A 26,106-nucleotide genomic window follows, 5' to 3' on the forward strand; every position below is an offset into this window, starting at 1 on the left:
ACGTAGGCGGCACAGACAGCAGCCTTTCACTTAATGTTGCAACAACACCAGGCCAAACAATGTGCGTGGACTTCCAGAGTTATGGGACCCATGTTCGATGCGGGTCGGGTCTCTGAGTTGAGATGCCAGAGAAGTGCAAAGGAGCAAACGTCTCTATCTGATAAGCAGCAACTGCTATGAAGAAATGAATTTGATTTCAATCTGGGTTAAAATCAGATGTGGGATTCTACCTTCCTTGTCACTTTTGGATCCCTAAATAGGAGGAACTCGGCACACAGACAACCACAAACTATGTCAGTTTTGGTTTTATATGCTCAGGCTTGTCCAGAACAGGGAAACCCTGCTGTGCTGGAAGGCAGCGTGGTGCTCACAGAGGCACACACACATCTGTCTCAAAGTCACCCTGACCTTGGCAAATGGCAAAGGGAATTTCATGTGTTGGTTCTGATTTCTCTTTACTTTAAGGCTACATCATGTGAGCTCCATATTAAAATTGTGATTTTGCAGTCTGGCAACGGATAGCATGAGTAGGCTGAGTGAGTGGGGCAGGAGAGGGAGCTTGGGATTGTATCAGCTGATATGACTGCTTGGGGTTAAGCACTTGCTTCCCTATGTGCCCTGGCATTTCCATCTTTATCATGTTGTTTCCCAGAGGACAGTGGATGCATCTGTGTGTTGCGGTCACTCACTCCCTCTGATACCTGTCTCCACACCCTCTTCCGCGCTCCATGGCACCATGACCTTCACGCTGTCAAACAGACTGCTTACTGCTGCTCTGCAATTTTCTGTTGATTTGCTGGTCTTCTCTAGGAGCCCGGAATCCCTCTGAGGGTAAGAACAGATTCACCTTGCTCATTTCAGCAACTGCCAGTCCCCAGCACGGTGCCCCACCACAGGCTCTCAGAGAAGAATGAATGAATTCATGGTCCTTTTCAGAGGATGAATTTATTGTTTCCAATTCTCTGCTCATAAGAGTGCCAAGAAGGAAAGAGCTCAGCTATCCAGAGGAGACATATTTATCCAAAGATACTTTTCCTTTGTTGTTGGCATAGGCAGGATGTCACAGATGAGGTAAATCCTGGATATAAAATTTTGACACATCCTTTAGGTGTTGGCTTGAGCTGATTCAAGACTCTGGAGGGAAGTAAATGAAATCATTCTAGGTTTTCTCTCCCAGAGGCCTGAGATCCAGTTAGGAATGAATGGAATGGAAGTCCAGACCCAGGAATTCAAAGCTTGACCTACTTTGTCTAAAACTAATTAGGAGAGATGGGTTTGCCTTCATAACCTTTTTTTTTTTTTTTTGAAAATTTAATAAGCAAAGATAGTGAAATAGGCTGACAGATGATAGAATTAGGAGAACCGAAGGCCGCAGATTCGCTTTAGGATTCAGAGCAGCTCCAAAAGACTGTTTATATATTATGTTTTTCTTTTTCTCTCCCTTTTTTTAAGTGCGAAAAGAAACGCCTAAATTCCCACCAACACAAACCAGTGACATACAATGATGAAATTCTGTTTTCACCTCTGCCTGTGACTGGGAATGCAAAAATAGCAAGTGGCCCAGTTCCACGAATCCCCGCCTCCCTGCCCTCCGTGCTCCCGCCGGGCTCACATCTCTAAGAATGGAGGTTAGCGCACAGCCGCGCGCGAGCCGCGCTCAGCCCCCTGTACCCAGCGGATGATGTCAGGCGGCGGGAGTGGCAGCAGCCGGGCCTGGGAGGCCAAGGTCCCTGGGGAGCCAGGAGGGAGGGTGGCCTAGCCTGGCCAACGGCGCGCCGGGTCGCGCGGCGTCGCCAGGAGACGGCCCTGGCGGTGCAGTGTTGCTGTAAACAGCCGCTTCCCTGTTACTATCTATAGCAGGATAGCCTGGCTCCGGGGTGCGGTGGCGGGAGGCAGGTCCGCGGTCCCACTCCCATTGCGTCGCGAAGGATCCGCCCGCTACCCTAATCCCTTCTGGCCCTCTGCAAGCTTCCAGTGCCCGCCGTGAACCCCAGCCCCACCCCCTCTGCCGGGTGCGGGGTGGAGAGGGGCAGTCAGGAGAAGGATACAAGGATCTTGCGGGTACCTGCGGCTTCACTCCTCAAAGGTGGCCTGCGCTGGGACCGAGCCAGGGCAATGTGACCCTGGCTGTCCTTTGCAGCGGAGCAGGAGGCTGGGGGCGTCTGGGGGCGCAGCGCACTCCCGAGCACCTTGCCGCTCCAAAGCTCTGTTTTCCCGGCCTCCGAGCCGCGCCAGAAGTCCCAGTTGCTAAGGTCTCCTGCCTGGGCGCTGCTGGTCGGGGTCCTTGCAGCGGCCTCAGTCCTCCCCCTTCCAAGTCCCCGCTGGAAAATCACCCGCTGCGGGCTCCCTGTAAGCCCAGCTTCCTGGGGGACCGAATCACCCCCACTTTCCCCGCTCAGACTTGCGCTCCCCCAACAGCCCACTCCACTCGTTACCCCGAACTGACGACTCTGTCCACATAACACCCCCATCCCCACCCCACGCCCCGGGCCCCCAAACCTGGGAATTTAACACTTTTCAGACATCCTGGCCATGGAGGTTCTGCACAATGTTTATTGTCTAGTGTCTCGGGGCTTTGACAGTAACACCAATATACACTTATATGACTGAAGGGGGGAAATGCGCCTTTTCCCTTAAAAACAAAAAAAGTAAAATTAAAATACCTAGCATCGCAGAAAGTCAGTTATCCTCTTGTTTTGGACCTCCCGACGTTTTGCTTCCAAACTCAGTAACAGTCCTAGTGTTGCTCAAGCCCGGGGGCTTGAGGCAAGGGGGTGAGGGTCGCTCCACAGTCTGCACAAAATTTGGGACTGGGGGTGAAGGCGCACTCTTTCGCGGGCCGAGGTTTAAGCCCTGAAGGCTTTATACTTGTTTCACCTACACCTTTTTCCTACACTCAGACAGCTCCTTGGTTACGGATTTCTGGTAAAAACGCGTCCCCACCCCATCCCCCACCGGGGAACAAGGGTCCGCATTGACCCAGGTGAGAATGTTCGCTCGCATTCTGCGCCTTTCCCGCCTCCCCTCCCCCGGCTGCGGCCCCTCCTCCCCCCGCGCTGCACCCTAGTTGTTGGCTGCAGCAGGCTAGCAGTTCCCGTCAATTCCTCCTCCCTCTTCACAGGATGTCCATATTAGGACATCTGCGTCAGCAGGTTTCCACGGCCTGTCCCTGCGGCCCTGTGGGGGGAGCCGTCCTCATTGTCCCTAATCCTAGGGGGTCTAGGGGACCCCTGAGACCCAGACTTCTAAACATTTACAATATAAGGAAATGCAACAAGACTGGGGGCCCACTCGGGAGCTGCGAGGAAGGCGGAGGCAGCCAGGAGGCAGCAGAGGTCTCCAGGCTCGGGCGCCACCCCTCCGGCCCGCAATGGTTGCGCCTGACGTCATTGACTCATTCATGACTGCTGATAAAAACGGTGGCTGCCTCTCCTCGTACTCTAACCGCATCTGCAGACGAGGAGCAGAGACTGAGCCAGCAGCAGCGCAGCGAAAACACAGTGACCGCGCTCCTACCCAGCTCTGCCCCTCAGCTCCTACCTGCCTCTGCCCCTCAGCCTTGCGCCCCGGCTTGAACTAACGGTGACCATGATGTTCTCAAGCTTCAACGCCGACTACGAGGCATCCTCCTCCCGCTGTAGTAGCGCCTCCCCGGCCGGGGACAGTCTTTCCTACTACCACTCACCTGCCGACTCCTTCTCCAGCATGGGCTCTCCTGTCAATGCGCAGGTAAGGCTGGCTGCGCGCCTCCTCGAGGTCGGGGACTCGGGGTCACCGGGGAGGGAGTCCCGGATGGGACGCTCAGGGAGGCCGGTCAGGTACCCCTTTTCGGCGGGGGGGGTGGAGGCTGCCCCGGCCGCAGCAGCCCCATTCCGGGAGCCTGAGCCTTGTTGGGAGCGCACACGCGCTGGTCAGAGTAAGAGTTGGCTCTCCTCTCCAGCTGCAGGCTCCTTTTGATCTGCCCTCGGCCCGCGCTCTCTGACTGGTCTCTGGCACTAGCTGGGGCAAAAGTGTCCCCAGCAAAGACTCGCTAACGAGACACTGGCTCCTCCAGGGAGGCGGCCAGAAGGGGCAATCCCCCCTCCTTTGGCAGCCTGGAGCAGAGGCTGGGGGAGGAGGGCGAAGCAAGCGGGTGTGTAAGGCAGTTTCATTGATAAAAAGCGAGTTCATTCAGGAGACTCCGGAGCGGCGCCTGCGTCAGCGCAGACGTCAGGGATATTTATAACAAACCCCCTTTCAAGCCAGTGATGCCGAAGGGATAACGGGAACGCAGCAGCGGGATGGAGGAGAAAGGCACTGCGCGCCGGAATTCTTGGCGGAAAGAGGGAGACCTTTCGTCAGGGAATATAAAAAGGGGAATATAAAAAGACACGAGCAGGCCCCGGCAGGACCGTTTCTCCTCCTCTCCCTGCTGCATGCGGCCCTGGGAGCTCGGCTCACCTCACCTGTATCCCGAATCTGCTTGCTCACGTCAACTTCCCCTTTCTTTTTCGTTCTAGGACTTTTGCACAGATCTGGCCGTCTCCAGTGCCAACTTCATCCCAACTGTGACTGCCATCTCCACCAGCCCGGACCTGCAGTGGCTCGTGCAGCCCGCCCTGGTCTCCTCCGTGGCTCCATCCCAGACCAGGGCCCCCCACCCCTATGGAGTCCCCACCCCCCCGGCTGGGGCTTACTCCAGGGGGGGAGTCGTGAAGACCATGACAGGAAGCAGAGCTCAGAGCATTGGCAGGAGGGGCAAGGTGGAACAGGTGAGTTTTTCGGCACCTCGTGTGCTGGGCGTGGGGGCGGGAGACGGGGGTGGCCAGGGGTGTTAGCATCGGTGTAGACGGGGAGGGCACAGTGGGTAGGGTGAGGTCACTGATGGAACTGACTGCCCATCCTGAACGGGGAACTCTGGCTCCAAGCCCTTTCCATCTGGAGTCAGACTCCGATTGTCCCACCCCAAGCTAATAGTTTCTTCCCTAAGAGGTCCCTGTCTCATGCTTTGACACTGGGCTGTTATGCATTGTCTTGCTGAGCCTCTTATTTGACATGCAAGTCACACCCAGCCTGCAACTGCAGGTTAGAGAGAAATGGCTTCAAAGACGAGGTGCTGGGAAGCTGGGAAGCTGCAGGAGCCAGTTTCACTGGGGCGAGTGAGTGGAGCTGGTGGCAGACGCTGTTCCTGACTGTTGGTCTTTTTTCTTCCAGTTGTCCCCAGAAGAAGAAGAGAAAAGGAGAATCCGAAGGGAAAGGAATAAGATGGCTGCAGCCAAATGCCGAAACCGGAGGAGGGAGCTGACTGACACACTCCAAGCGGTGGGTAGATTGTGCGGGTCACTCCGGTTTAAAACTTAAGGGCAAAGTTGGAGATTGGGCATAAGGGACCAGTGTCCTTGAGCAAGGCTGTGTCTTATGCTTTGCTTTATCCCTCTGTACACAGGAGACAGACCAACTAGAAGACGAGAAGTCTGCTTTGCAGACTGAGATTGCCAACCTGCTGAAGGAGAAGGAAAAACTAGAGTTCATCCTGGCAGCTCACCGACCTGCCTGCAAGATCCCTGATGACCTGGGCTTCCCAGAAGAGATGTCTGTGGCTTCCCTTGATCTGAGCGGAGGCCTGCCCGAGGATGCCACCCCTGAGTCTGAGGAGGCCTTTGCCCTGCCCCTCCTCAACGACCCTGAGCCCAAGCCCTCAGTGGAGCCCATCAAAAACATGAGCAACATGGAGCTGAAGGCTGAGCCCTTTGATGACTTCCTGTTCCCAGCATCGGCCAGGCCCAGCGGCTCGGAGACCGCCCGCTCTGTGCCAGACATGGACCTGTCTGGTTCCTTCTATCCAGCAGACTGGGAGCCCCTGCACAGTGGCTCCCTGGGGATGGCGTCCATGGCCACAGAGCTGGAGCCCCTATGCACCCCGGTGGTTACCTGTACTCCCAGCTGCACTACTTACACGTCTTCCTTTGTCTTCACCTACCCAGAGGCTGACTCCTTCCCCAGCTGTGCGGCTGCCCACCGCAAGGGCAGCAGCAGCAACGAGCCCTCCTCTGACTCGCTCAGCTCACCCACGCTGCTGGCCCTGTGAGCAGGCAGGGAAGGGAGGCAGCAGGCACACACCAGTGCCACTGCCCTGAGCTGGTGCATTACAAAGAGGAGAAACACATCTTCCCTCGAGGGTTCCTGTAGACCTAGGGAGGATGTTATCTGTGCGTGAAACACACCAGGCTGTGGGCCTCGAAGGACTTGAAAGCATCCACGTGTGGACTCAAGTCTTTACCTCTTCCAGAGATGTAGCAAAACGCATGGAGTGTGTATTGTTCCCCGTGACACATCTGAGAGCTGGTAGTTAGTAGCATGTTGAGCCAGGCCTGGGTCTGCGTCTCTTTTCTCTTTCTCTTTAGTCTTCTCATAGCATTAACTAATCTATTGGGTTCATTATTGGAATTAACCTGGTGCTGGATATTTTCAAATTGTATCTAGTGCAGCTGATTTTCACAATAACTACTGTGTTCCTGGCAATAGTGTGTTCTGATTAGCAATGACCAATATTAAACTAAGAAAAGATATGAATTTATTTTCTAGTAGATAGAGAAATAAATAGCTATATCCATGTACTGTAGTTTTTCTCCAACATCAATGTTCATCGTCATGTTACTGATCATGCATTGTTGAGGTGGAATGATTGTTCTGACATTAACAGTTTTCCATGAAAACGTTTTATTGTGTTTTTAATTTATTTATTAAGATGGATTCTCAGATATTTATATTTTTATTTTATTTTTTTCTACCTTGAGGTCTTTTGACATGTGCAAAGTGAATTTGAATGAAAAATTTAAGCATTGTTTGCTTATTGTTCAAAGACATTGTCAATAAAACCATTTAAGTTGAATGCGACCAGCCTTGTGCTCTTCTTGTCTGGGTAGTTTGGTGAGATTCAGAAAGGTGTTGGAGACCAGTTTGTCAGGAAGCCTCGCTCCTGGAGGGGGACACACCCTCTGGTTCGATCCCTTATCGGAGAGGAGAAGGGAACTCTAGAGCTGATGTTGGAAAGTTTATAAATACAAGTCTTCATGGTGCATTCCTAAGATTCTCTGCTTATGGTTTCTGAGGGTGGGCATCTGCTCTGAGTAGCTTCTGTGGGAACAGGTCTTCCTGCTTCTTTTTCTATTTTGAAAGTCAAAGGGGTGAATATTTAAATCCAGTTGTGCTAACATTAAATTTAATTGTCTTGACCTTAAAGGAATCCTTTTAGCAAATAGAATTAAGCTTTTCACAAATGACTTTAACTTTTTATTCCCACAAAATCATGTGAAGGGTATCCTCTTACCTTTAAGGTGAGCAAACTGAGGAATGGTTAGTATGAATGACTTTCTCCATGTCTCACTTTTGGGATTGGAATCTTATCCACGATGCAGAACTATCTCTTAATTTTTGGTTGAAAAGGTTTTAACTTGATTAGGGAAAAAACCCACAACCTTTTCAGTCATTACCTCTAATATACACACATCAGTGGAATTATTTTTATTTTTAGAAAGAGAGGAGGAATATTGTCCTATCTCTTAGTAAGAAATACGTTGTACTTTAAAAAATATCTTTAACATCACATGCCTGACATTTAGCTTACATGGGGCGGGGGCGGGGGCAGGGAAGTTGGCTCTGAGAATTTCAAAGTGATCTCAAACTGTACAAATAATGGTTGATCATTTGGTAAATAAAAAGTTACATAATAGCTCAATCAGAAGTCAACATGACTCTGAATAAGCTTTAATGTAGAAACTTTATCATCTTAAAGAAGAACATGACCTTTGCCTGGGACACCTCTGGAAATGGGACACTTACATGCACAAGTGCAAACCACCAGGAAAGCAGATGGTGCCCTTCCTGCCCTGTGCTCAGGTGGCGTGGAGGCCCCAGCTTGGAGGCCAGAGACCACGTCTGCACATGTGCTAGGTGAAGAGCAGCTTCAGTGCCAGCCTTCTAATGCTTTGGTGATAATGAAAATCACTGGGTGGTTATAGGGCGTCACGCTCAGTCAAACTGAAAGTTTTAATTCAAAATGACAATTCCGCCCTGGCCGGTGTGGCTCGGTTGATGGGGGCATTGTCCCATAACCAAAAGGTTGTGGATTCAGTTCCTGGTCCAGTCATGTACAGGAGACAACCAATGGATGCTTCTCTCATGTCGATGTTTCTCTCCCTCCTTTCCTCTCTCTAAGAAGCAATGGGTGAGGGTTAAAAAGGATAATAAATAAAAAAAATAATAAAATGACAATTCTATTGAGGTTGATGTTCTCACTCGCTTTTCGAATAATTAGCATTCGAAAGCCATTTCCTTTGGTTCGTAAGAGCACTGGTATACCGCACACCACTTGCATAATATTTTTGCCTGTCTGGCAATAGTGAAAGTGGCATTAGACTCCCTGTTTGCTGTTCAGAGGGTAAATTTTCTGTAGCCTTTCAATATGACCTAAACTAAATACAGAATTGCTATACTGTAACTAACACCAAGATCTGAAATAACAAAGTGGTTCACCCTGTAAAGAAGCCAGCTGGCTCCCTTACATGTGCAATAATAACCGCCCACGGAAAACTTCCCAGATGGATGAAAGGGAGGCTAGACCTCTAGCACGGACACTGAACTGCTCCTGGGGACCTGACCCATGACCTCTGTAAGCCCCATGCTTCTCATTTGACAGCACTGGCCTAGGTCTGGACACAGACCCTTCCTCCAGTAACTGTAGCCCAGCTGAGACCAGGCTGCTCCACCAACAGGACTGCACTGAAGCCCAGGGAGAGGACCTGCACACAGGGAAGCTCTGTCATAGGCTTCTCGGGGGCCTGTTACAGGGTCCCCCACAAGGTGCACATTCCACCAAGCTCCCTGCCAACCATGCTCATGGGATCAAGAGAAGAAAAGAATTCCCTCTCTTTCCAGCTAAAGGGCTCCTTACAAACCCTCCTTTCCTGACTCCCGAGTCCACAAGTTCCATGGATGAGGGACCTGGAGAATATCAGTTTCCTTTCGAGAAAGACTCAGCTCCCTACCCACAAGATATGGCCTTATACTGGTTTCAACAAAACAACTATCTCAGGGCACTATCATTCAACGCTGATACAAAAGAGATACATGTAAGAGCAGGGGATGGGAACAAGGATTGGAAAGGGTCAATTCCTTACGGGGATTCCTTACGGGGGTCTAGTTTAGCTCACTGATGGATCCCCAGACTTATCTCAGTGACGGGCACAAAGTATGGGATTAATGAATATCTGCCAGGAATACATTTCCATAAACAGAAATATATTCCTCACGTAGTCTCTCAATTGTCCTATTCAAGGCCCAGTTATGATATTATGTCTGGCTTTAAACACATACGCCATTTCCATCTTGGCTCCTGGAATTCCTTAACTGCCTCCCCTGGATCACCTCTGCCGATTCCATTTCAGAGTGAATGCACAGCCATTGTGCTTCCAGCTCCAAACTAATTTTAGATGGAAAAAGGAGAGAAGAAACAAAATATTTATCTCTATATAACAGTGGATTGTAGCATCTACATCATCTTCGCATATCCCTGCCTCTTCCTTGTGTAATTATCAAAATTAAAGGGCAGCATTTAACAGTTGGTCTTAATGACAGTAATTTTGTATCAATAGTAACTTTCCACATGTGAATAAAAGTAAGTCAACTAGGCTATCTTTAATTAATGGACAAAGAAGAGACTGAGGCAAAGTAAATGTTTTCAGATGATTCCTCTAAGGAAATCATCTGAAGTTTCAATGTTTTTCAAATAAGAATAAATGTAAACAAACAAAAAATCAATCTTTAACTGTATATGAGATTTAATCCAAACAGAATAATAAAATTTCTCAAAATATAAAGGAGACATAAGCATCACTGGAATGCTGTGCCGTTGGCTATAAACATGAAGGAGCCGACTCCTGCCTCCTCTCCAACTCCATCTCCGGTCCTTCTCTCCTACAGGCACTCCGCTCAGTCCTTCCTCCCATTCCGGACACATACACAGTGTACCAGCTGCTGTCGTAGGGCCTTTGCACTTGCTGTCCCTCTGCCTGGGCCTCTTTTGCTGGAGTTGGCTCCTTCCTATCATTCAGGAGTCAGCTCAAAGGACATCCCTTCCAAGAGGGCTTCCCCAGTCTTTCTCTCTAGAGAAACAACTTCGGCACATACGTAAAGAATCTCCATGACTCTTATTCCATTATCCTGCTTTGTTTTTTCACAGCCCATATCATACCTGCAACACTTAACCTATGTTTTCTTTTCCTTTTTAAAGAAATTTCAACTGAAGAATGGAGGCATATATAAGTATAGGTGTATTCATCTTCAAAAAAACGAACACATTTTTTTTCAATTTTATTGATAGGAAAGTTTCAGACAGTCACACTAATCCATTTGAATTCATTGATTCTTAGCAATTGGTGTGTGAAATGATACACCTTAAAATTTAGTGTGTGTTAGAATGGAACAGTAAGGGTTAGCTACTATCACTACCATTATCAATATCGATGTCATTACCATCATAATCATCACTTTCCAAGAATACGCCCAGACCTGAAGAGAAGCAGGTGGGTATAAGGCGTATTGACTCCTAATGAGTCAGTTCAAAATCCCTGAAGGGTGCTGGCTGGATAGATTTCCACTTCCTTTGCACAAAGGAAAAAGCCACAGAAGCTTTGTTGCAATGCAATTCATTTCAGTGGTTCCACACACCCACTCATGGACTAAACTAAGCTGGCTTTTTTTTTTTTGCCCAAGAAGCATTGTTCAGCTGCCCAAGAGGCCAAAGAACAGAAAAGGCTCTGGCCCCTGTTCCAAGAAGGCTGCCTGGCCTTATGGCCATCTACTCTTGTTAAATAATAAGCCTTTTTATACTTGCAGTTTACACTGACATGGTGCTTGGGTGTGGTTCAATGAGGATAAGAACCCAGAGGGGCTTGACCACTGCTTACATTGGAAGAAGACCCATGGGAAAGGAGCCTGTGCAAGGGTGTGGAGAAAAAGGCATCACCTTCATCATAAAGGGTAGATGGCACAGGCCTCAGTTGCGGCCGTATTTACATTGGGGAGCAATTTGTGGTCAGGTGTGCAGAAACAATGATTCATCTTCAGTCTTTTTAGTCAGTCGTGAAACTGTCGCCACAGCTAAATCTATCAAAACAATACGGTTAGTTAATCTGGATTTGAGGAATTGGATCCAATATAGCAGACTGATTCAGAGCACAGACCAGCTTGGGACCTGGGCTTCTTGATTTTGGGCAACTGTAGTTTCCCCATCTGTAAAGGGATAATAATTGTACCTACCGCTTGGCATTGTTGTGAGCTCCAAATAGGTTAGTATGTACAGAGTGTTAATTGCAGTGCCTGGACACACGGAAGTATTACAAAAGTATTAGCTATTAGGTATCGTCTTTATAATTTAGGGAGGTGGGGGGTTCAGGGGAGAAAATATATACCCTTTGGAGCAAGGATGGGCTTCATTTCATTCAACAAAATGCTTCTGGGTGCCTACTATATATCAGGTGCTGGATTCAGATGTGAGGAAGACAAAGCCCTGTCCTCAAAGAGAGCATGGTCTAGTGAGGGAGGAAGTCACACAAACATACCCGTTATAATACACTGCGACAATGAAAATTAACACGAGGTGCAGGTTTTGAATGAAGGAGGAAGTGATGAACTCTGCCTGGGGTTCTAATAAGAGACCTCTGATCTGGGCTTCAAAGGTGGCTGAAGAGAAGCAGATGAGGATAAAGTGAAGATGAGCGAGTGAGAGGTGGAGGAATTCCAGGAAGCAGAGGGACAGCAATGCAAAGACAGACACATAAACCAACGCACTCGGTTTTGCTGGACTATAAAATGTGGGGCCGGGGGAGGAGAGCATGGGAGCTGTAAATTAAAGAGCACTCCATAGGTACACTTGATTTCATCTGCATCAGTATCGCAGCCTCACAGGCTGGAGGTAGGTCAAGAAGAGGTAACTGTGGCCACATCATGAAAAGCCTGGTATTTGTTTAGATCAGTTGTGCGTAGGCTGAACCAAGGCAGTGGTGGTGGGAATGTAGAGGGAACAAGAGGTGATTAGCGAGCGGGTAACGCTGTCTGCACTTGGTGATTGAGTGGATGCAGGAGGTGAGGGAGCGGGAGGAATCTAAGCTCACTCCCAGGTTGACCAGGCCTAACACACACACAGGCTTGTGGTTCCACCAAGGACTTTGGGACTGCAGGGAGAACAGCAGGTTTGGGGGACAAGATGGTGAGTTCTGGGTCGGATATGCTGAGCTTGTGGTGCCTGAGGGATTTTGGGGAGGGGGGATGTAGGCAGTTGGAATTACATGATAGAGGTTCTATGATGTGAATTTATAGAGCTCGTCTGGAGGCATGTGGTTAGGATGGAAGCTGGAGCCCTAGGATACATTGGTCATGGCTAACATTTTACACGTGCTTGCTCTGCGCCGGGCTGTGCTGTGCACGTCACAGGCACTGCCAAACCAGGGACCATGGTCTCTTTGCTCACCATTTCACCTCTGGCACCTGGCACATACAAGAATTTTTATTGAATGGATGCTCTCAGCCCTCACAACAACCCCCTGAGGCAGATATTAGGATCCTCATTTTACAGGCAATAAAACGACCTAGGAAAGTTTAAATAAGTTAACCAAGTTCACACAACTGAAAAATAGCAGATTTGAGTTTTGAAAAATCAGCTCTTTTCAACTTTAAAGTTCGAAGTGCTTTACTGCTCTGTTAGAACGTTGAAATCTGCCCCCAACTATGTACCTTTGTGACCTAGGGTAAGACTCTAACCTGAGGCTGTTTCCTCTACCAAATCAGGAGTGGGTTTCAAAAACCGCAAAACTCCCTTTCCAGCTTTAAAACTCTGATGACATCAGGTGACTCGTGTGGAGAGACACTGGTGGGGCCCACAGCTCATCATTTAGGGTGGAAGGCTGAGCAGTGCACGCAGCATATGCGGCACACCAAGTGTATGAGGTCGGAGACGTCTGGCCCAGGAACAGGCAAAGAGGAGGGATTAGTGTTGTATTTCTGTAACAAATTACCACACACTTAGCAGCTTCAAGCAATGCACATTTATTGTCTCACAGTCTCTTTGGGTCGGAGTCTGGGCACGATTCAGTTCAATCCTCTCTTCAAGGTCTCCCGAGGCTGCAATCAAGGTGCCAGCCAAGCTGTGTTCTTGCCTGGATGTGTGAATGGGGAAGGGTCTGCTTCTGAGCTCATCCTGGTTGTTGGCAGACTTTGCTTCCCTGTGATTGTGTAACTAAGGTCCTGACTGTCTGCCAGGTGCTGGCTGGAGGATGCCCTTAGGTCCTACAGGCTGCTTCTTCAACATGGCTGCTCGCTTGGTCAAGGCTACCAGGAGAACCCACTAGTGTGTGCTAGTGAGACGGAAGGACACACACACAATTCACCACAATACACACACAAAACGACATAATCGCAGAAGTGAAATCCCATCACCTTGGCTGTATCCCATTGCTCAAAAGTAAGTCTTGTGGGTTTCACCTGCACTCGGGGAGGGAACTACCCAAAGGCACAGTCACCAGGAGGCAGGAATTATTGGGGGTCACCCTCGGGTCTGTCAGCCACAAGAGGTCACAACACCTACCGAGAGTTTAAAAGTAGTAGTAAAGCACCATTAAACTGGAAATTCTAGACATTATCAGTGACAAAATACTTCTTCCTGAAAAAAATCTTGTTTTAAGTTCTGAACAGTTGCTGGGATGACTGTTGAATTTTCGTAGTGTATGTGTAAGTTTCCTTTCAAAAATTACTTATCATTTAAAGCATTGTATGCTACATGGAGGTAACTCCCAGTTAACCTAACAGCTGGTCCCCAACACACGGACTCCGCTATATACCTTCACTTTAAAAGTCTGTAATGGTTCAGAATCATTGGGGATCGTTCTGAGTGTGGTGTCTCGAACTCTGCTGGTACACAATTCTGTGTGTAAACAGTAGATCTGGAGTAACGATAACACAGTGACTGTAAAGACAAAGAAACTGAAGTCGAGTTACTGCAGTTCTGTTCTTCTCTATACCATTTAGAGTTTTTGCGTTTAAAATTTAAAACCATGAAGCAGTGCAAACTGAGACAAGCAATGTTTTTATTTGGTGAGAGCCCATTTCAGTTAACACATGAAATATTTTACTAAACTTTAGCATTAAGTTTACAATGGGAAATTCTTTATTTTAAAACTAAAAAAATGAATGAAGAAAACAAAACACTACAGCAGTAGTACAGTTGAGTAGCTGACTGATACTAGGTAAGTTGCTGTTGTGCTGCTTAGGGATAAAATATAAATAACTAGCACTAATTTTGGCTCACAATCTGCTAGACGCTGTTACACATACACATCTACACATCTATATTAATTCATTAAACTAACTCTAGCATGTAAGACCTGCTTGCTCTTCGCCTTCTTTTATAGATAAAAGGGTCTGGGGGCACAGGAGGTTTGCGATCTGCTCAAGATCATCCAACGGGAACCGCGGAGCTAGAATGTAAGGTCCGGGCACTGTGGCTCCGATGCCTGAATTCTTAGCCACTAGTAAGAAAAAACAAAGCACAACCAATATTGCCAACCTTGGAGGCCAAGGGCAGCCCTTCCGAAAGGACAGGCAGGCTTTTCAATGCAGAAGCGCTCCTTTCTATTCCTGACCGGTCCCTGCTGGGTCCTGGGTTGAGCAAGAGCTAGGATCTCCCAGAGGGTGTGCATCTCTAGCGTCCCCTCCCCCAGCCTGTCAGCACCCACGTCTGCCAGGCCCAGGTTTCTCCTGGCCCTACCCAGTGCCGGGCCCTTTGCTCGAGGACAGGTCGCCAGGTCAGGCCGCCAGGTCGGGCCGCGCCGGGAGCTCTCGAATCCTCTATTTACTGTTTGGTTTCCATGGTGACACGCAGGCGCCGTCAGCGCCATCCAGCTTCGGCCCCGCCGTGCGGCCCCACCCGGCGCCGTGACGTCTGCCAGCCGCTTCCGCTCTGCCCATATTTGGCGCAGCCAGCACGCCGCCTGCCGGGTGGAGGTTGGGAGCCCGACTCCAGCCTCGCACCGCCCTCGGCCCCCGGCCACGCCTCCGGGGTGTGCTGACGTTGGCTGTGTTCCACGTGCCCTCCTCCCCTTCCCGGAGACCCAGCGTGGGTGACGGGCGGGGTCGCTCAGGGACCCCCGAGAGAGGAGGTGGGTGATGAGTGAATGAGCTCTGAGGTCCCGAAGATTCCTTGATCGTTGAGGCCGCAGTCAGGATTTGGGGTCGTCTTGTCTGTTCTGGGTGGGTGAGCTGGGATCGTGATTTTCTCACTCTGTGCCCAGAAGTCATGGAAACTGCTATCCCTTGCCTAAGTCTATTATTAATTTTATAGGTTTGAACTTAAGGTTCTCGCCCATGGAGCAGTGAAAAGCTTTGAAGACCGAGGTTTGGGGATCACTGTTGCCCCTTAAGGGATAAGTGACCTTGGAAAGGTCGCTTCCCTTTAAACGGCCTAGTAAAATGGGGGTGGGGCCTTAATAGTTGCGGCAGTGGCGTCAGGTTCGTGAGGGGGGGGATCGTCTATCATCTTCTAACTACGCCCCCCCCCCCCGCCCACGGCAGAACCGGAATATCAGTGAACTTCTTTGAGGACCCCTACAATTTTGACCTCATAGTAACCGGATTTGTGTCTGCGCCTTGCCCATATTAGGCGCTTAATTAACTTTAATTAACTGATTATTGAATCGATCACAGGCAAATTACCTTTGGATTTCACCTTCATAAATCCAGACCCCCGCAATTCCTTTTACGGGCGGAAGAAGGAGTATTGTGATGATTAATAATCGTGCAGCAAGGTTGCTGATGTAAAGCGATTTGCAGGTGTAAAGGGCAAGAAGCATTCCTGGGAGGAATCCAGAAGTGTCTGAAGGAGCCGTGGGTGTTTGCCTCGGGGCCCGAGTGTGGGGGTGGGGCGGGAAATGCCGCAGTGGCCACTGCTGGAGAGTGCGCTGGGGGGCTGGCTGCGGGCTTGGGGTTAACTCTTCAAGCTGCACAGTGGGGCGTCCCCCTTCCTGTAAGCTCCCGCCCCCAGTTCTTTTGTCTAAAGGGAATGCGTGTTTTTCAGAATTTTGGAGCTGATTCACACATCAGAGATTATTCCCTAATTCAGCCTTTCTATTTCACAAAAGGGGAAATATAAGGATCAGAGAAGTTGGTTCACCCATCCAAACTTGCACAGCTAAAAGGACAGATAAAAGCTAGGGTCTCTTCTCCCCTCCAGTCCCCTCCCGTCCCCTCCTGTCCTCTCCTGTCCTCTCTTCTCTCTCTCCTTTCCTTCCCTTTCCTTTTCTTTTTCTCCTCCTTTTTTGATTTTGAGCGTGTTTATTAAAGCTGAAACAAGGAAGGGTTTAGGATAAAAGAATCAACAGGAGAGAGCCTAAGTAGGGCTGCTTTGGCTCACCGGAAAGTCAGGGAAAAGGGGGCCTTGGAGACAGATTCAGGGGGTTAACCGGGGGTGGGGGAGCTGCAGCTGCCCATCGCTTCCCTGGCTGTAAGTCTCCTGGGGCTCCTTAGAGTTTAAGGAGATGCACAACTGTGGAGAAGGAGAGGGGGAGGGGAAAAGCACAGGTGTGCTCCGGGGAAAGCCAGGGTTTCTGACTTCAAACTACTGTCACTTCCACCTCCTGTAGCTGCTTCTAACCTCTGCTTTCTGTGGCTTCAGGACCCTATTGCCTGGCTGAGCTGGTGGGGTGTGTAGTGAAAATAAGTAATCATTAGAGAGCTCCTTTAGGCACTTGCTGCCCTGCACAGCCCACAGCATGAAACCTGGGCTTGGGGTGATGGCAGGGAGGTGTCTACTCCCAAAGCCACAAGCATTCCTCCTTGTAATGTCTGGAATGGCCACCTTTATCCAGAGAGCCTCCGTCGGCTGTCCTGAAACCAGTGTTAGAAAGTAGCTGATCACTTTTTATAGTTATTCAGGTCTTGCATTAAGCTTTTGTCATCCAAGTTAACAGCAGAAGGCATGAGTAGTTTCCAACCCATGGAAATCCTTTTTCTGCTCTTTGAAAGGTTTTTTTCCATGGTACATAGAGGTTAGATCCTTTGGGGGAATGCCTCTATTGTCTCTCCCTTCCCTTTTGGCCTCACTTAACTTCCTCTTAGTTTATATTTCTTCACTAATTTTTAGGCTGAATATGGAGGCAGCTCGGACTGAGAAGACTGGTTCCTTCCAATGCCTCTGGCCATTCCAGCTGGCTGATTTGAGGAGGGGTAGGGGATCCTTGCACCTTCCTCTCTGATTGTACTTGGAGCTAAAGCCGCAGAGCAGTAGCTCTGCCCTCTAGTGGACATGTGAGACAGAGCGACCCCCCAACCCCAGCTAGTTCCAGAAGCAGCGTCGTGGTGGCACAGGGTGGAAGGAGGGAGAGGTTTTCTTTGTTCACGCTAATGGAAATAGGAAAATTTGGCAGAAAAAAAATTTTTTTTTCTCTCTCTCTCTAGTTTATTTCTGTTGATTTGGTCAATTTGGATGCAGAAAAACACTTCTGTTTATCCCCCTTGTCTGGTCTGCTTTATTCCTTCCTGCTAGCCAAACCCTGCCTGTGCTTTCAAATTCTATTTCATATTCCACCTCCTTCTAACAACTTCTCTGACTCTTCTTTCCTATGTATCTTTTGAAACACAGCTGTACACAGCCCCAGCACCCAATGCACACTCTTTCATAGGCTGTTTCCAGCGTTCTTTCCTTGAGGCTGGGGTCGTATCTTTTGTGTTCATAGAGCCTGGCACAGGGCTGGGGATGAGAACTGCTCTCAGTAAGCTGATTAATTAATCAATTGATTGATTTCTACAAAAGCAACTCTAGGCAGTGGCTTCAATAAAGCGTCCAGACACTAAGTGCTTTGTGTGTGTGTGGGGTGTGTGTGGGGGGGCGTCTAGAGAGTGACCTAAGCAGATGTAGCCTTGCACAACTAGGGGTTTCACAAGGCAATTTCACAAGTGAACACGTCTCTGCCTGAGGATGAGGAAGTCTGAAGTGAACTCTCAGAGAAATGAGGAGGGTGGTGACGTGGGGAGGTCAAGGGATGAGAAGTGAAGAAAGGGGGCCTTTGCTCCTGGGGTCAGAGAAGCAGTGTAGGCTCTAGAGCCAGGTTAATTCCCAGGCTCCACCACGTGCTGTGCGTGCGGCCTCGGGCGAGTTTACTCCTCTGTCTGCCCACACGATCGATCCTGCGTCTCGTGGGGGTGGTATGCTGAAGGTGAGGGGGGTTGATATTTGTGTGGCAAGTGTTGGGATAGTGCCTGGCACATAGGAAGTGCTATAGAACAGTTTGTAAATAAATTTTTCAGCTTTGCTTTCTTGAAAATGGAATAGGGGAATGTTATATGGTCTCTTGGCTCCCTTCCACACTGACCTCCCAGGGTAGTGCCTGAGATTTGGGGTCAGTCAGGTCTGGGTTGACTCCTGTCTCTGTTAGCAGCTGGGGGGGGGGGGGCTCGGTTTTCTTAATCTGCGAAATGGGATAATTGTGTCTACCTCAAAAGACTGTTGTGTGCATTCCATTGCTTGTCAAATGCCTGGCACTGAGGGAGCTCGGTAAACAGGAGCTATATATAGTCACTGTCAATGAGAAGAGCCACATATAAAGAAGAATCGGGTCTTCAGTATCTTTCCTGTTTCAGGAAAGACTGAACCTACTGCAGATCAAAGGCACCAGCTCTAGTCAGAGCTTGGCAGCGGGAGGTGAGGCCATGGGTCCGGGCCTTGATAAGCGTCACGACATCCGAAGAAACCGGGGATGGTTTGACTCGCGCATTAGCTCTAGGAACATTTTCTGCCCAAGGGTTGCACTGAGGGTGTGGACCCAGGGCAGCCAGGTGCCAGCAGAGGTGCCAGCCCTTCCTGCTCTTCTCCCCAGGAGGAGGCACTCTGGTAGGAGAGGGTGTGGGCAGGGTGGGCCTTGGAAACCTGCTGTTGAGTGTGTGTGTGTGTGTGGTGTGTAATGACCCAGATACATCTCGCCCTGGGAGTTGGACTCCCAGGCCTGGTGTGGCCTCCCTCGTAGCAGAACCTGCCCGCACAGCTCCTCAGAGCTGGCATTCCCTACCTTGGCGGAGGGCACCGCAGCTTCATTGTCGGCAATTATCCAAGGGGCGGGGGGAAGGAGGGTCCTGGCAGTCTTAAAGCCAAGTGAATTCCTCCACCTGCTTGTGTGGAAAAGTACTGAATGGAACATGCACACGCTCTGTGGAGTCCTTGAGTTCTTTCTGAAGGGGAAGGAGGGTTGCAAAAGCCAACGATGACCGAGTGTGGCAATCCCAACTATGTTAGGAATCACTCTTACGGTCCTTCCACTCGACAGCTCTTGTCCCCTGTGACCCACGAGGAGCTGTGTGTTCCCCAATCGGTCAGGATCTGCACTAAGTTGTTGATCAGGGATTCAAAACCTGGGCAAATCCACCTGAGGAGCTGTTTGGAGATCGCAGAGGAATCTGGAGGCCTCATTCCAAACACCTATTTCCAGTAAGGGCAACAGGGCGGGCCCCTAGAGCAGCACCCGGGGCAGACCCTGGGGGACCGCCGTGGCCTAAGGGTCATGCAGGTGCTAATGTTGGGTGTCTCTGCGGTGGAGGAGTGCGTTTTATTTTTTTTCTTTTTGCTTGTTGTACTTTCTGATTTTTTGTTTTTGGCAAATGCATACTGCTTTTGTAATAAGAAAAAATATTTTTAAAATGTTCCCGGCAGTAGTATATTTATTTTTTTAATAGATAACAGAACATTGTAAATGGGAAATCTCGAACACCTGCTGACCATTTTTTTTTTTTTGCTTTCTCCACTTTCCAAAAGAAATAGGTGCTCGTGGTAAAACCTTTTTAAAAAATTTAGATAATCAAAACAAAGAAAATAAAAATCATCTGTAATTCCATCACAGAGATAAACATCTGTCAGCCTTTTTGGTTCTCCCTTTCCGAGGTACACTTTAATTTTATACCCTTTAGTTTATACACTGTAGTTTTTATGAAAATAGGAACATGCTGTAATACTGTTTTGTAGTCTGCTTTTCTACATAGTAAGTCATGAATATACAATATTTATTTTTTCATGTGATCACATTAATAGCTAATCACATAGGATTCTATTTATCAACATCCAACAATTTTGCCAACTCTGTATCAGTGGGCCTTTGGGTTGTTTCTGAATTTTTTACTAGTATAGACAAGGCTGCAAATATCTTTGCAGCTAAATTTTGGTTCCCATCTCAGACTACTTCTTTTGAAGTGGGCCAAGGGTGTGCTCCCTTTTAAGGCTTTTGAAATGTAGCTGTGCGGTCAGCAGCGTGTCACATGGTATGGCGTGCAATCCCCGTCACAGCTGGGAAGGTATTGGTCGCATTGGCTCAGCCAGTTTCTAGCTGTGTAATCCTGCAGAAATTACTCTCTCTCCACTACAATTTCCTCGACTGTAAAGCCAGAATAACAGTAGCGACCCAAAAACATTGCTGCGAGGAGCGGATGAAAAAGTGTGTTAAGTGGTGCCTGACATAGCACATAATGAGCCCTCAATAAATGGTGCTTGTTTCTGATTTACGGATTGTCTTCTCTTCAGGGGAAGATGTCTTGCAATGGAGGTCTGGTTGCCCGGGAAAGCTGGGATAACTTGGGCGGGTTTGAATGGTGGCAGGGTGAGGAGAGACTATCTGGAGAGTGGCAGGTAGAAGTGGACAAGTAATAGAGAGGGGGTTGATGGTGGGTCAGGTGAGGAAGCTAGCATAGGAGAGATTGGGCTGTGGAGGAGAACAGGAACTCAATGGGCAGGGGCGAGATGTTCATAGGGGCCCTTTGGGGCAGGGACCCTTGGAAACAGAGCCATGTGCCGGTCACTTTGTGACTGAGGTGGAGCCTGTGTCCTCCAGCCCCTGGCCCCGTCCAAGCTGCTTCCTGCCTTCCTCTCGGCCTCACATTGCATCACTGAATGCTTGTCTTCTTTCAGTTTCTCCTGGTGCGTGACCTTTGTACGTTCTGTTTTCCCTGCCAGGAACTCCTACCCCTTTCCTGGCTAACTCCTGCTCACCTTCAGATCTCAAGCTTCAAGCCCAATCCCTTAGAGAGGCCTTCCTTCATCATATGGTGTTACCAGCCCCCCTCACTCCCGTTCCTCAGTCCTGACCCCTGGACCTGCGTAGCAGCACCAGGGCATGTAGTAATGTGTGTCTGTGACTGCGTGCCTTTGGTGTCCTCACGAGGCTGAAGGTTCCAGGACAGCAGGACCAGCATCTTTTTTTCCCTCCCTATTGTGTCCTTGATGGCCAGGACATAGTAGACACTGAATAAACATGCATCGAAATGGAAGAAGAATAAGCCAGTTCACTTGTGACTTTTGAAATGCATTTACACCTCTCCTGTGGCTTCAGGTCCATCTTGATTGATGCTGGCTGATTCACTGAAGGGACAGGAGACTTGGGGACTGTGCAGGGTGGCTTAGCCAGCTCCTCTCCCAACCCCCTTTCTCTTGAGGAAGCAGGCTTCCCTTTCCACGAGACACTTTGAATCAGTGCTTCTCAAACTTAGTATGTACATAAATTATTGGGGATATTCTTAACGTGAAAATTCTGATTCTGGAGGTCTAGAGGAGGGGCCTAGACTCTGCATCTCTAACAAGCACCTGGTGATTCCCTTGTGTTGGTCCAGGACCATTCTGAGCAGCAAAATGATCAAACTACAGCCTCTTTCTTGTCTACAGGCCACTGTGATTCCCATGCTTAAGCTTGAGTCGCTGCGCCCTCTGTCGGCCACTGAAGGGCATGACGATCCTTTTTAATTAAAACACACCATTCTTGGGGAACAAGATCGACTAAAAGCAGATGGGCACACGGGCTACAGTAGCGTTAGAAACTGTACTCTTAAGAATTCACTGTAACAGATCCCTGCCATGCCGAGGCAAAAGGAACTCCCGGAACCATAGGATGTTAGGGTTGGGAGGAACAGTTACACTCTTTCTGTCAGCAATTTTGTTTTTCTTTTGCCACTGTTTGCCTCTCTCTCTCTCTCCCCCCTCCCCCTTCTCTCTAAATATTAGAAGGTTTTCTTCATTATTATAACTTCCATGGGCTGTAGGCACTTTGACCTTTATGGGACCCTTCCTCTATAAAAATTATATTACTGCATTGGTATGAAGGTGAATATATTAAAATATATAAAGTCATTTTTGACATAAAAGTTAATTTTCTCCTTTGATTTTTAAAAGAAATGAAAACATTTCCATGAGTTCCTAAAACTACTGTGGGCTCTAGGCCCCATGCCTCCCGTATCAGCCCCATTTTCCTCCTGGTGGCGGGGCGACATCTCCCCACACAGGTGGGAGGCTGTACGTGATGCCTCAAGGGCCAGACTGCTTTTTAAGCCGGTGACCAGATCAAACACGTTCAACAGCTTTGACTTACAATGTGCTGAGTGCTTTAAACACATCCTTTAAGTTTCAGAACGGCCTTGTTAGGTAGGAATTACCATCATGTTGTGTCCATGAGAAACTCAGAGTTGAGGTGACATCACTTTCCTCACATCTCAGGACCGGTAGGTGGCATATCTGAGATTTGAACCCAAAGGGCTCTGTGTGATCTCCTGCAAAGGCCATGCCCCGAAGTGGCAGGGCACACAATGAGGTGCTGGCCTAGCTCTCCATCCCCAAATGCATGGGAGGGTATCAGGGCTACCCTGGGGGGCAAGATGTCAGAAAGGGCTGGAGGCTCTTAGGGAAGAGGGAGACTAGAGGTGGGCTTTGGAAAAACAGTGATTGCAGAGGTGAAGTGGCAGGAAAGGCATGTGCAGTGACAACATGGAGGTGGGGCTCCGTGGTTGAGGGGACCATGAAGAGACATCCCAAGCTGGAGGGAACTCAAGGTTAGGAAAGAGGGCAACGAAGCAGGGTGTGGCTATGGAGGGTGAGAAATTTGGGTCCAATTGACTGTTCAGCGAGAGGTTCCTTGTCTCCTGGAGTCCAAAAATCCAGTCCTATATGATGACTAGCATAGCAAAGTTTTATCCCTGTCTCAGTTCCTTTTCTAGCAAATGGGAGGTACAAAGCATGTCCTACTCTCTCAGAGATGTTAGGAGGTTGAAATGACTGTCAGCCCCATAAGGGTGGGGAGCCTGTGTCTGCTGACCAGCTGTGTCCCCAGGCCTGGGTGCTGGGCACACATTTGATGAAGGGATGGACGTAGTACTCTACAAATCCCTTTAAAAGCTGCAGCATGGCAAGAGAAAGCGCCCCTAGCCAAAAGAGGGCGCTCTTCAGTGAAACAAGGTTTGTAAAAACAACCATGGGGATCTTTCTGCAAGATTGTGGATTGAGAGTTTGCATCCCATGGTTCTGCAACCCTGTATTCTAAATTCTTACACAGTATCTAAACCTACCTCAACGCTAGTTTCCTAACTAGAAAAAGGGGCTACCATATAGTTTATTTCCTCTATTCCACACTCTCTTAATACTTTAGATACTTAATACAGATATAATTTATTTTGGGTGTGTGTGTGTGTGTATATATGTCAGACAGCAACCAACATATCACAGCTCATGGTTTTGTGGGTCAGGAATTAAGACAGGAATTGGCTGGGAAATTCTACTCAGTGTGGCCAAGGTGGATGTCCTCCTTGGTGTTCAGCTGGGGGTGGGCTGGCCAGGAGGACCTGTGACAGCTTCACCCACCTGACACAGATATAATGTTACCTTTTGTGTGATTATTTGAAAAACTCTGTCTCCCTCACTATTCCAGAAGCTACCAAAGGGCCAGAACTGTGTCCGCTTGGTCTATCAAGCAGATCCCTAGCGGCTATCACAGTGCCTGCCCACTGAGACTTTCTTGAATCAGTGGTGTAATTCTTATAAAGAGTGTCAGGGTCCCCAGAAAAAAGGCACAGGTGGGGGTCAGCAATGATGACAGCAGCCCAGGAAGTGCCACGCTTGAGCTAGGCTGGCTGGCTCTATTTGCCTCGTCTTACTGATGAGGAGTTGAGCGAGTCCTGGCACAGCTTCGAAGGACAACGAAGAGAAGCACCTTTTACATCACAAATCAGAGGGTCTGGGGGGAAACTCAGGAGCCCTGGCTGCCATGCAAGCTATTAAATAAGTTATGTGGGAGATGAAAACCTGATAAAGTGACAAAAGGCTAGAAAGCCTGTTTTCAAATCAGTCACACCGTTCCAGGTTCCCGCATCGACAGGTATCTAAATAACAAGCGAGACCTCCTCAAATGTCAAGTGAAAATTTATTTGATGTGTCACCACATTCTCTTAAACATCCTCAAAACCCACGTCGTTTCTTCTTCTTCCTGGATTTATTTATTTTTGATATGTCTGCACAGCCGGACTGCTCTGTCAACACGTATTGTTTCTTCTGTTCGATCAAACAGCAGGCTGGCCTCTCGCCATGAGTGTGGCATCAGCAACCCGCCGTGGGTTGGAACTAGTGCCCTTGATGGAAACTGCCTCTGGGGTCAGAGCATTAGCTGCTTATCTGGCGGCCTGGCCTCCTGTGGGCTCTGCCTTCCCCCAAAGGGCTCTTCTTGTCACTGTGATGGGGACATCCCCCAGAGTGCCAGAGTGCCAGGAAATTCCTTCCCCGGGGTTGGGAGCTGACTTCCTGGTATCCCAGGGACTCCAAACCCAGCCCTGCAGCCAATCAGCAACAAACTCCCTCAAACAGACAAGCAAATCGAAGCCCAACAAAAGCAGCTGGAACCCAAACAAACAGACTTGGGTGAGGCAGGGAGGGAGTCAGGCCTGGCGTCATCCAGGCGCTGGGCCAGGTCGTTGTCATGGTGACAGCCAGCCCAGTTTACCAGCAGGCAGCAGAGCCAGTGCTCTGAGGGGGGAAGCCCAGAGAGGGGGCTGGAGTGTCCCAGGGCCTGAGCTCATCCAAGTAATAGAAACCCACGGAGAAGGCACAGCCACTCCCACAGAGAGCAGCACCTTCTCTGAAGAGCTGGGCGGGCAACCTGGGCGGCGGCGGGCTCAGCGAAGCTGGTCAGCGCAAGAGGGAGGGGAGTGGCCACTGAACCAGCAAAGAGGCCTCTGGAAAGCCTGGAAGGCTTTCCTGGCAGAAAGAATTTGCAGCTGTGTTAGCTTTCTGGGCAAAACATGAATTGAAGTGGACCACAGAGTTCTTTAAAGCAAAAAAACAAAACAACAACGCACACACTGACACAGAGAGGCCAGTGCTGGAGAGAGGGCCCTTTGGGAAATACCCATGTCCTTCTCCAGGAGCTTTTATTTATTTATGTATTGCCGATGACCACGATTCAAGTAATCACCTGGAGGGGAAGAGGAATGAACACCATTCAGGGTAAAACAAAGCACTAGAAAATATTTGCTTTGCAGGGCAGGGCCTGAAAGGTGTCCACGTTCTTGGGGGCGGGTTACTTCAGGGCAAGAATAGGCACCCTGTCCGGCTAATGGGCAACATTAGCCAAAAGAAATGCAGTGCAGGAAACTTCCTCCAGCAATCTTGCTGTAAAGGTGTCTGGCACACAACAGGACCAATGCGGTATGATTCCTCTTTATGAGGAGCCCAGAGTAGTCACATTCGCAAGGACAGGAAGTGGAGTGGCCAGTGCCAGGGGCTGGGAGGGGTGGGAGTTAGTGTTGGGGAGCACGAAGTTCCCTCCGGGAGGACGGAGGACTTCTGGAGGCAGGTGGTGGTGACGCTCGCACCACGATGTGATGGGTAGGCTTCAAATGGTTGAACGGGTAAGTGCTATTATCTACATTTTACCACAACTCTTTAAGAAAAGTGTCTGTCAGTTATTGACTCTCTTCTTGTCCCAAGAGACAGTGGCATTTGCTTGCAGGCTGCCACCCGGGGTTGCTGGCTCACCACCCGAGCCTCAGCAGTATCATCCATGCAGTGGACTTAGGTCTTCCTTCGGTCGGTGCTGACGAGTAGAACGCGCTTCGTGAACAGAATGCTCCGTAAGAACCTGAAACGTGCCCTGACCGGTGTGGCTCAGTAGGTCGGGTGTCATCCCACAAAGTGTAAAGGTCACTGGTTCGATTCCCAGTCGTGGCACGTGCCTGGGTTGTGGCTTTGGTTCCTGGTGAGGATGTGTACAAGAGGCAACCGATCGATGT

The 26,106-nt window shown here is 49.2% G+C and overlaps 1 protein-coding gene and 1 long non-coding RNA gene across 2 annotated transcripts in view; both read left to right on the forward strand.

Annotated features, from left to right (window-relative positions):
- The first annotated feature begins 3,415 nt into the window (after positions 1 to 3,415).
- FOS (Fos proto-oncogene, AP-1 transcription factor subunit) lies at positions 3,416 to 6,876 on the forward strand. The gene is made up of 4 exons (XM_024567756.3): positions 3,416 to 3,729; positions 4,500 to 4,751; positions 5,194 to 5,301; positions 5,426 to 6,876. The coding sequence occupies exons 1-4, from the start codon at positions 3,589 to 3,591 to the stop codon at positions 6,065 to 6,067; spliced, it is 1,143 nt and encodes a 380-aa protein (XP_024423524.2). The 5' UTR covers positions 3,416 to 3,588; the 3' UTR covers positions 6,068 to 6,876.
- Positions 6,877 to 15,086: 8,210 nt separating this feature from the next.
- Positions 15,087 to 26,106, forward strand: part of LOC128781392 (uncharacterized) — a 30,232-nt gene continuing 19,212 nt past the window's right edge. The window contains exon 1 of the long non-coding RNA XR_008427358.2: positions 15,087 to 15,191. This is a non-coding gene — a long non-coding RNA (uncharacterized lncRNA). The remainder of the gene's footprint in view (positions 15,192 to 26,106) is intronic.

The sequence above is a fragment of the Desmodus rotundus genome, chromosome 7 (assembly GCF_022682495.2).
Source record: "Desmodus rotundus isolate HL8 chromosome 7, HLdesRot8A.1, whole genome shotgun sequence".
NCBI classification, from domain to species: domain Eukaryota; kingdom Metazoa; phylum Chordata; class Mammalia; order Chiroptera; family Phyllostomidae; genus Desmodus; species Desmodus rotundus.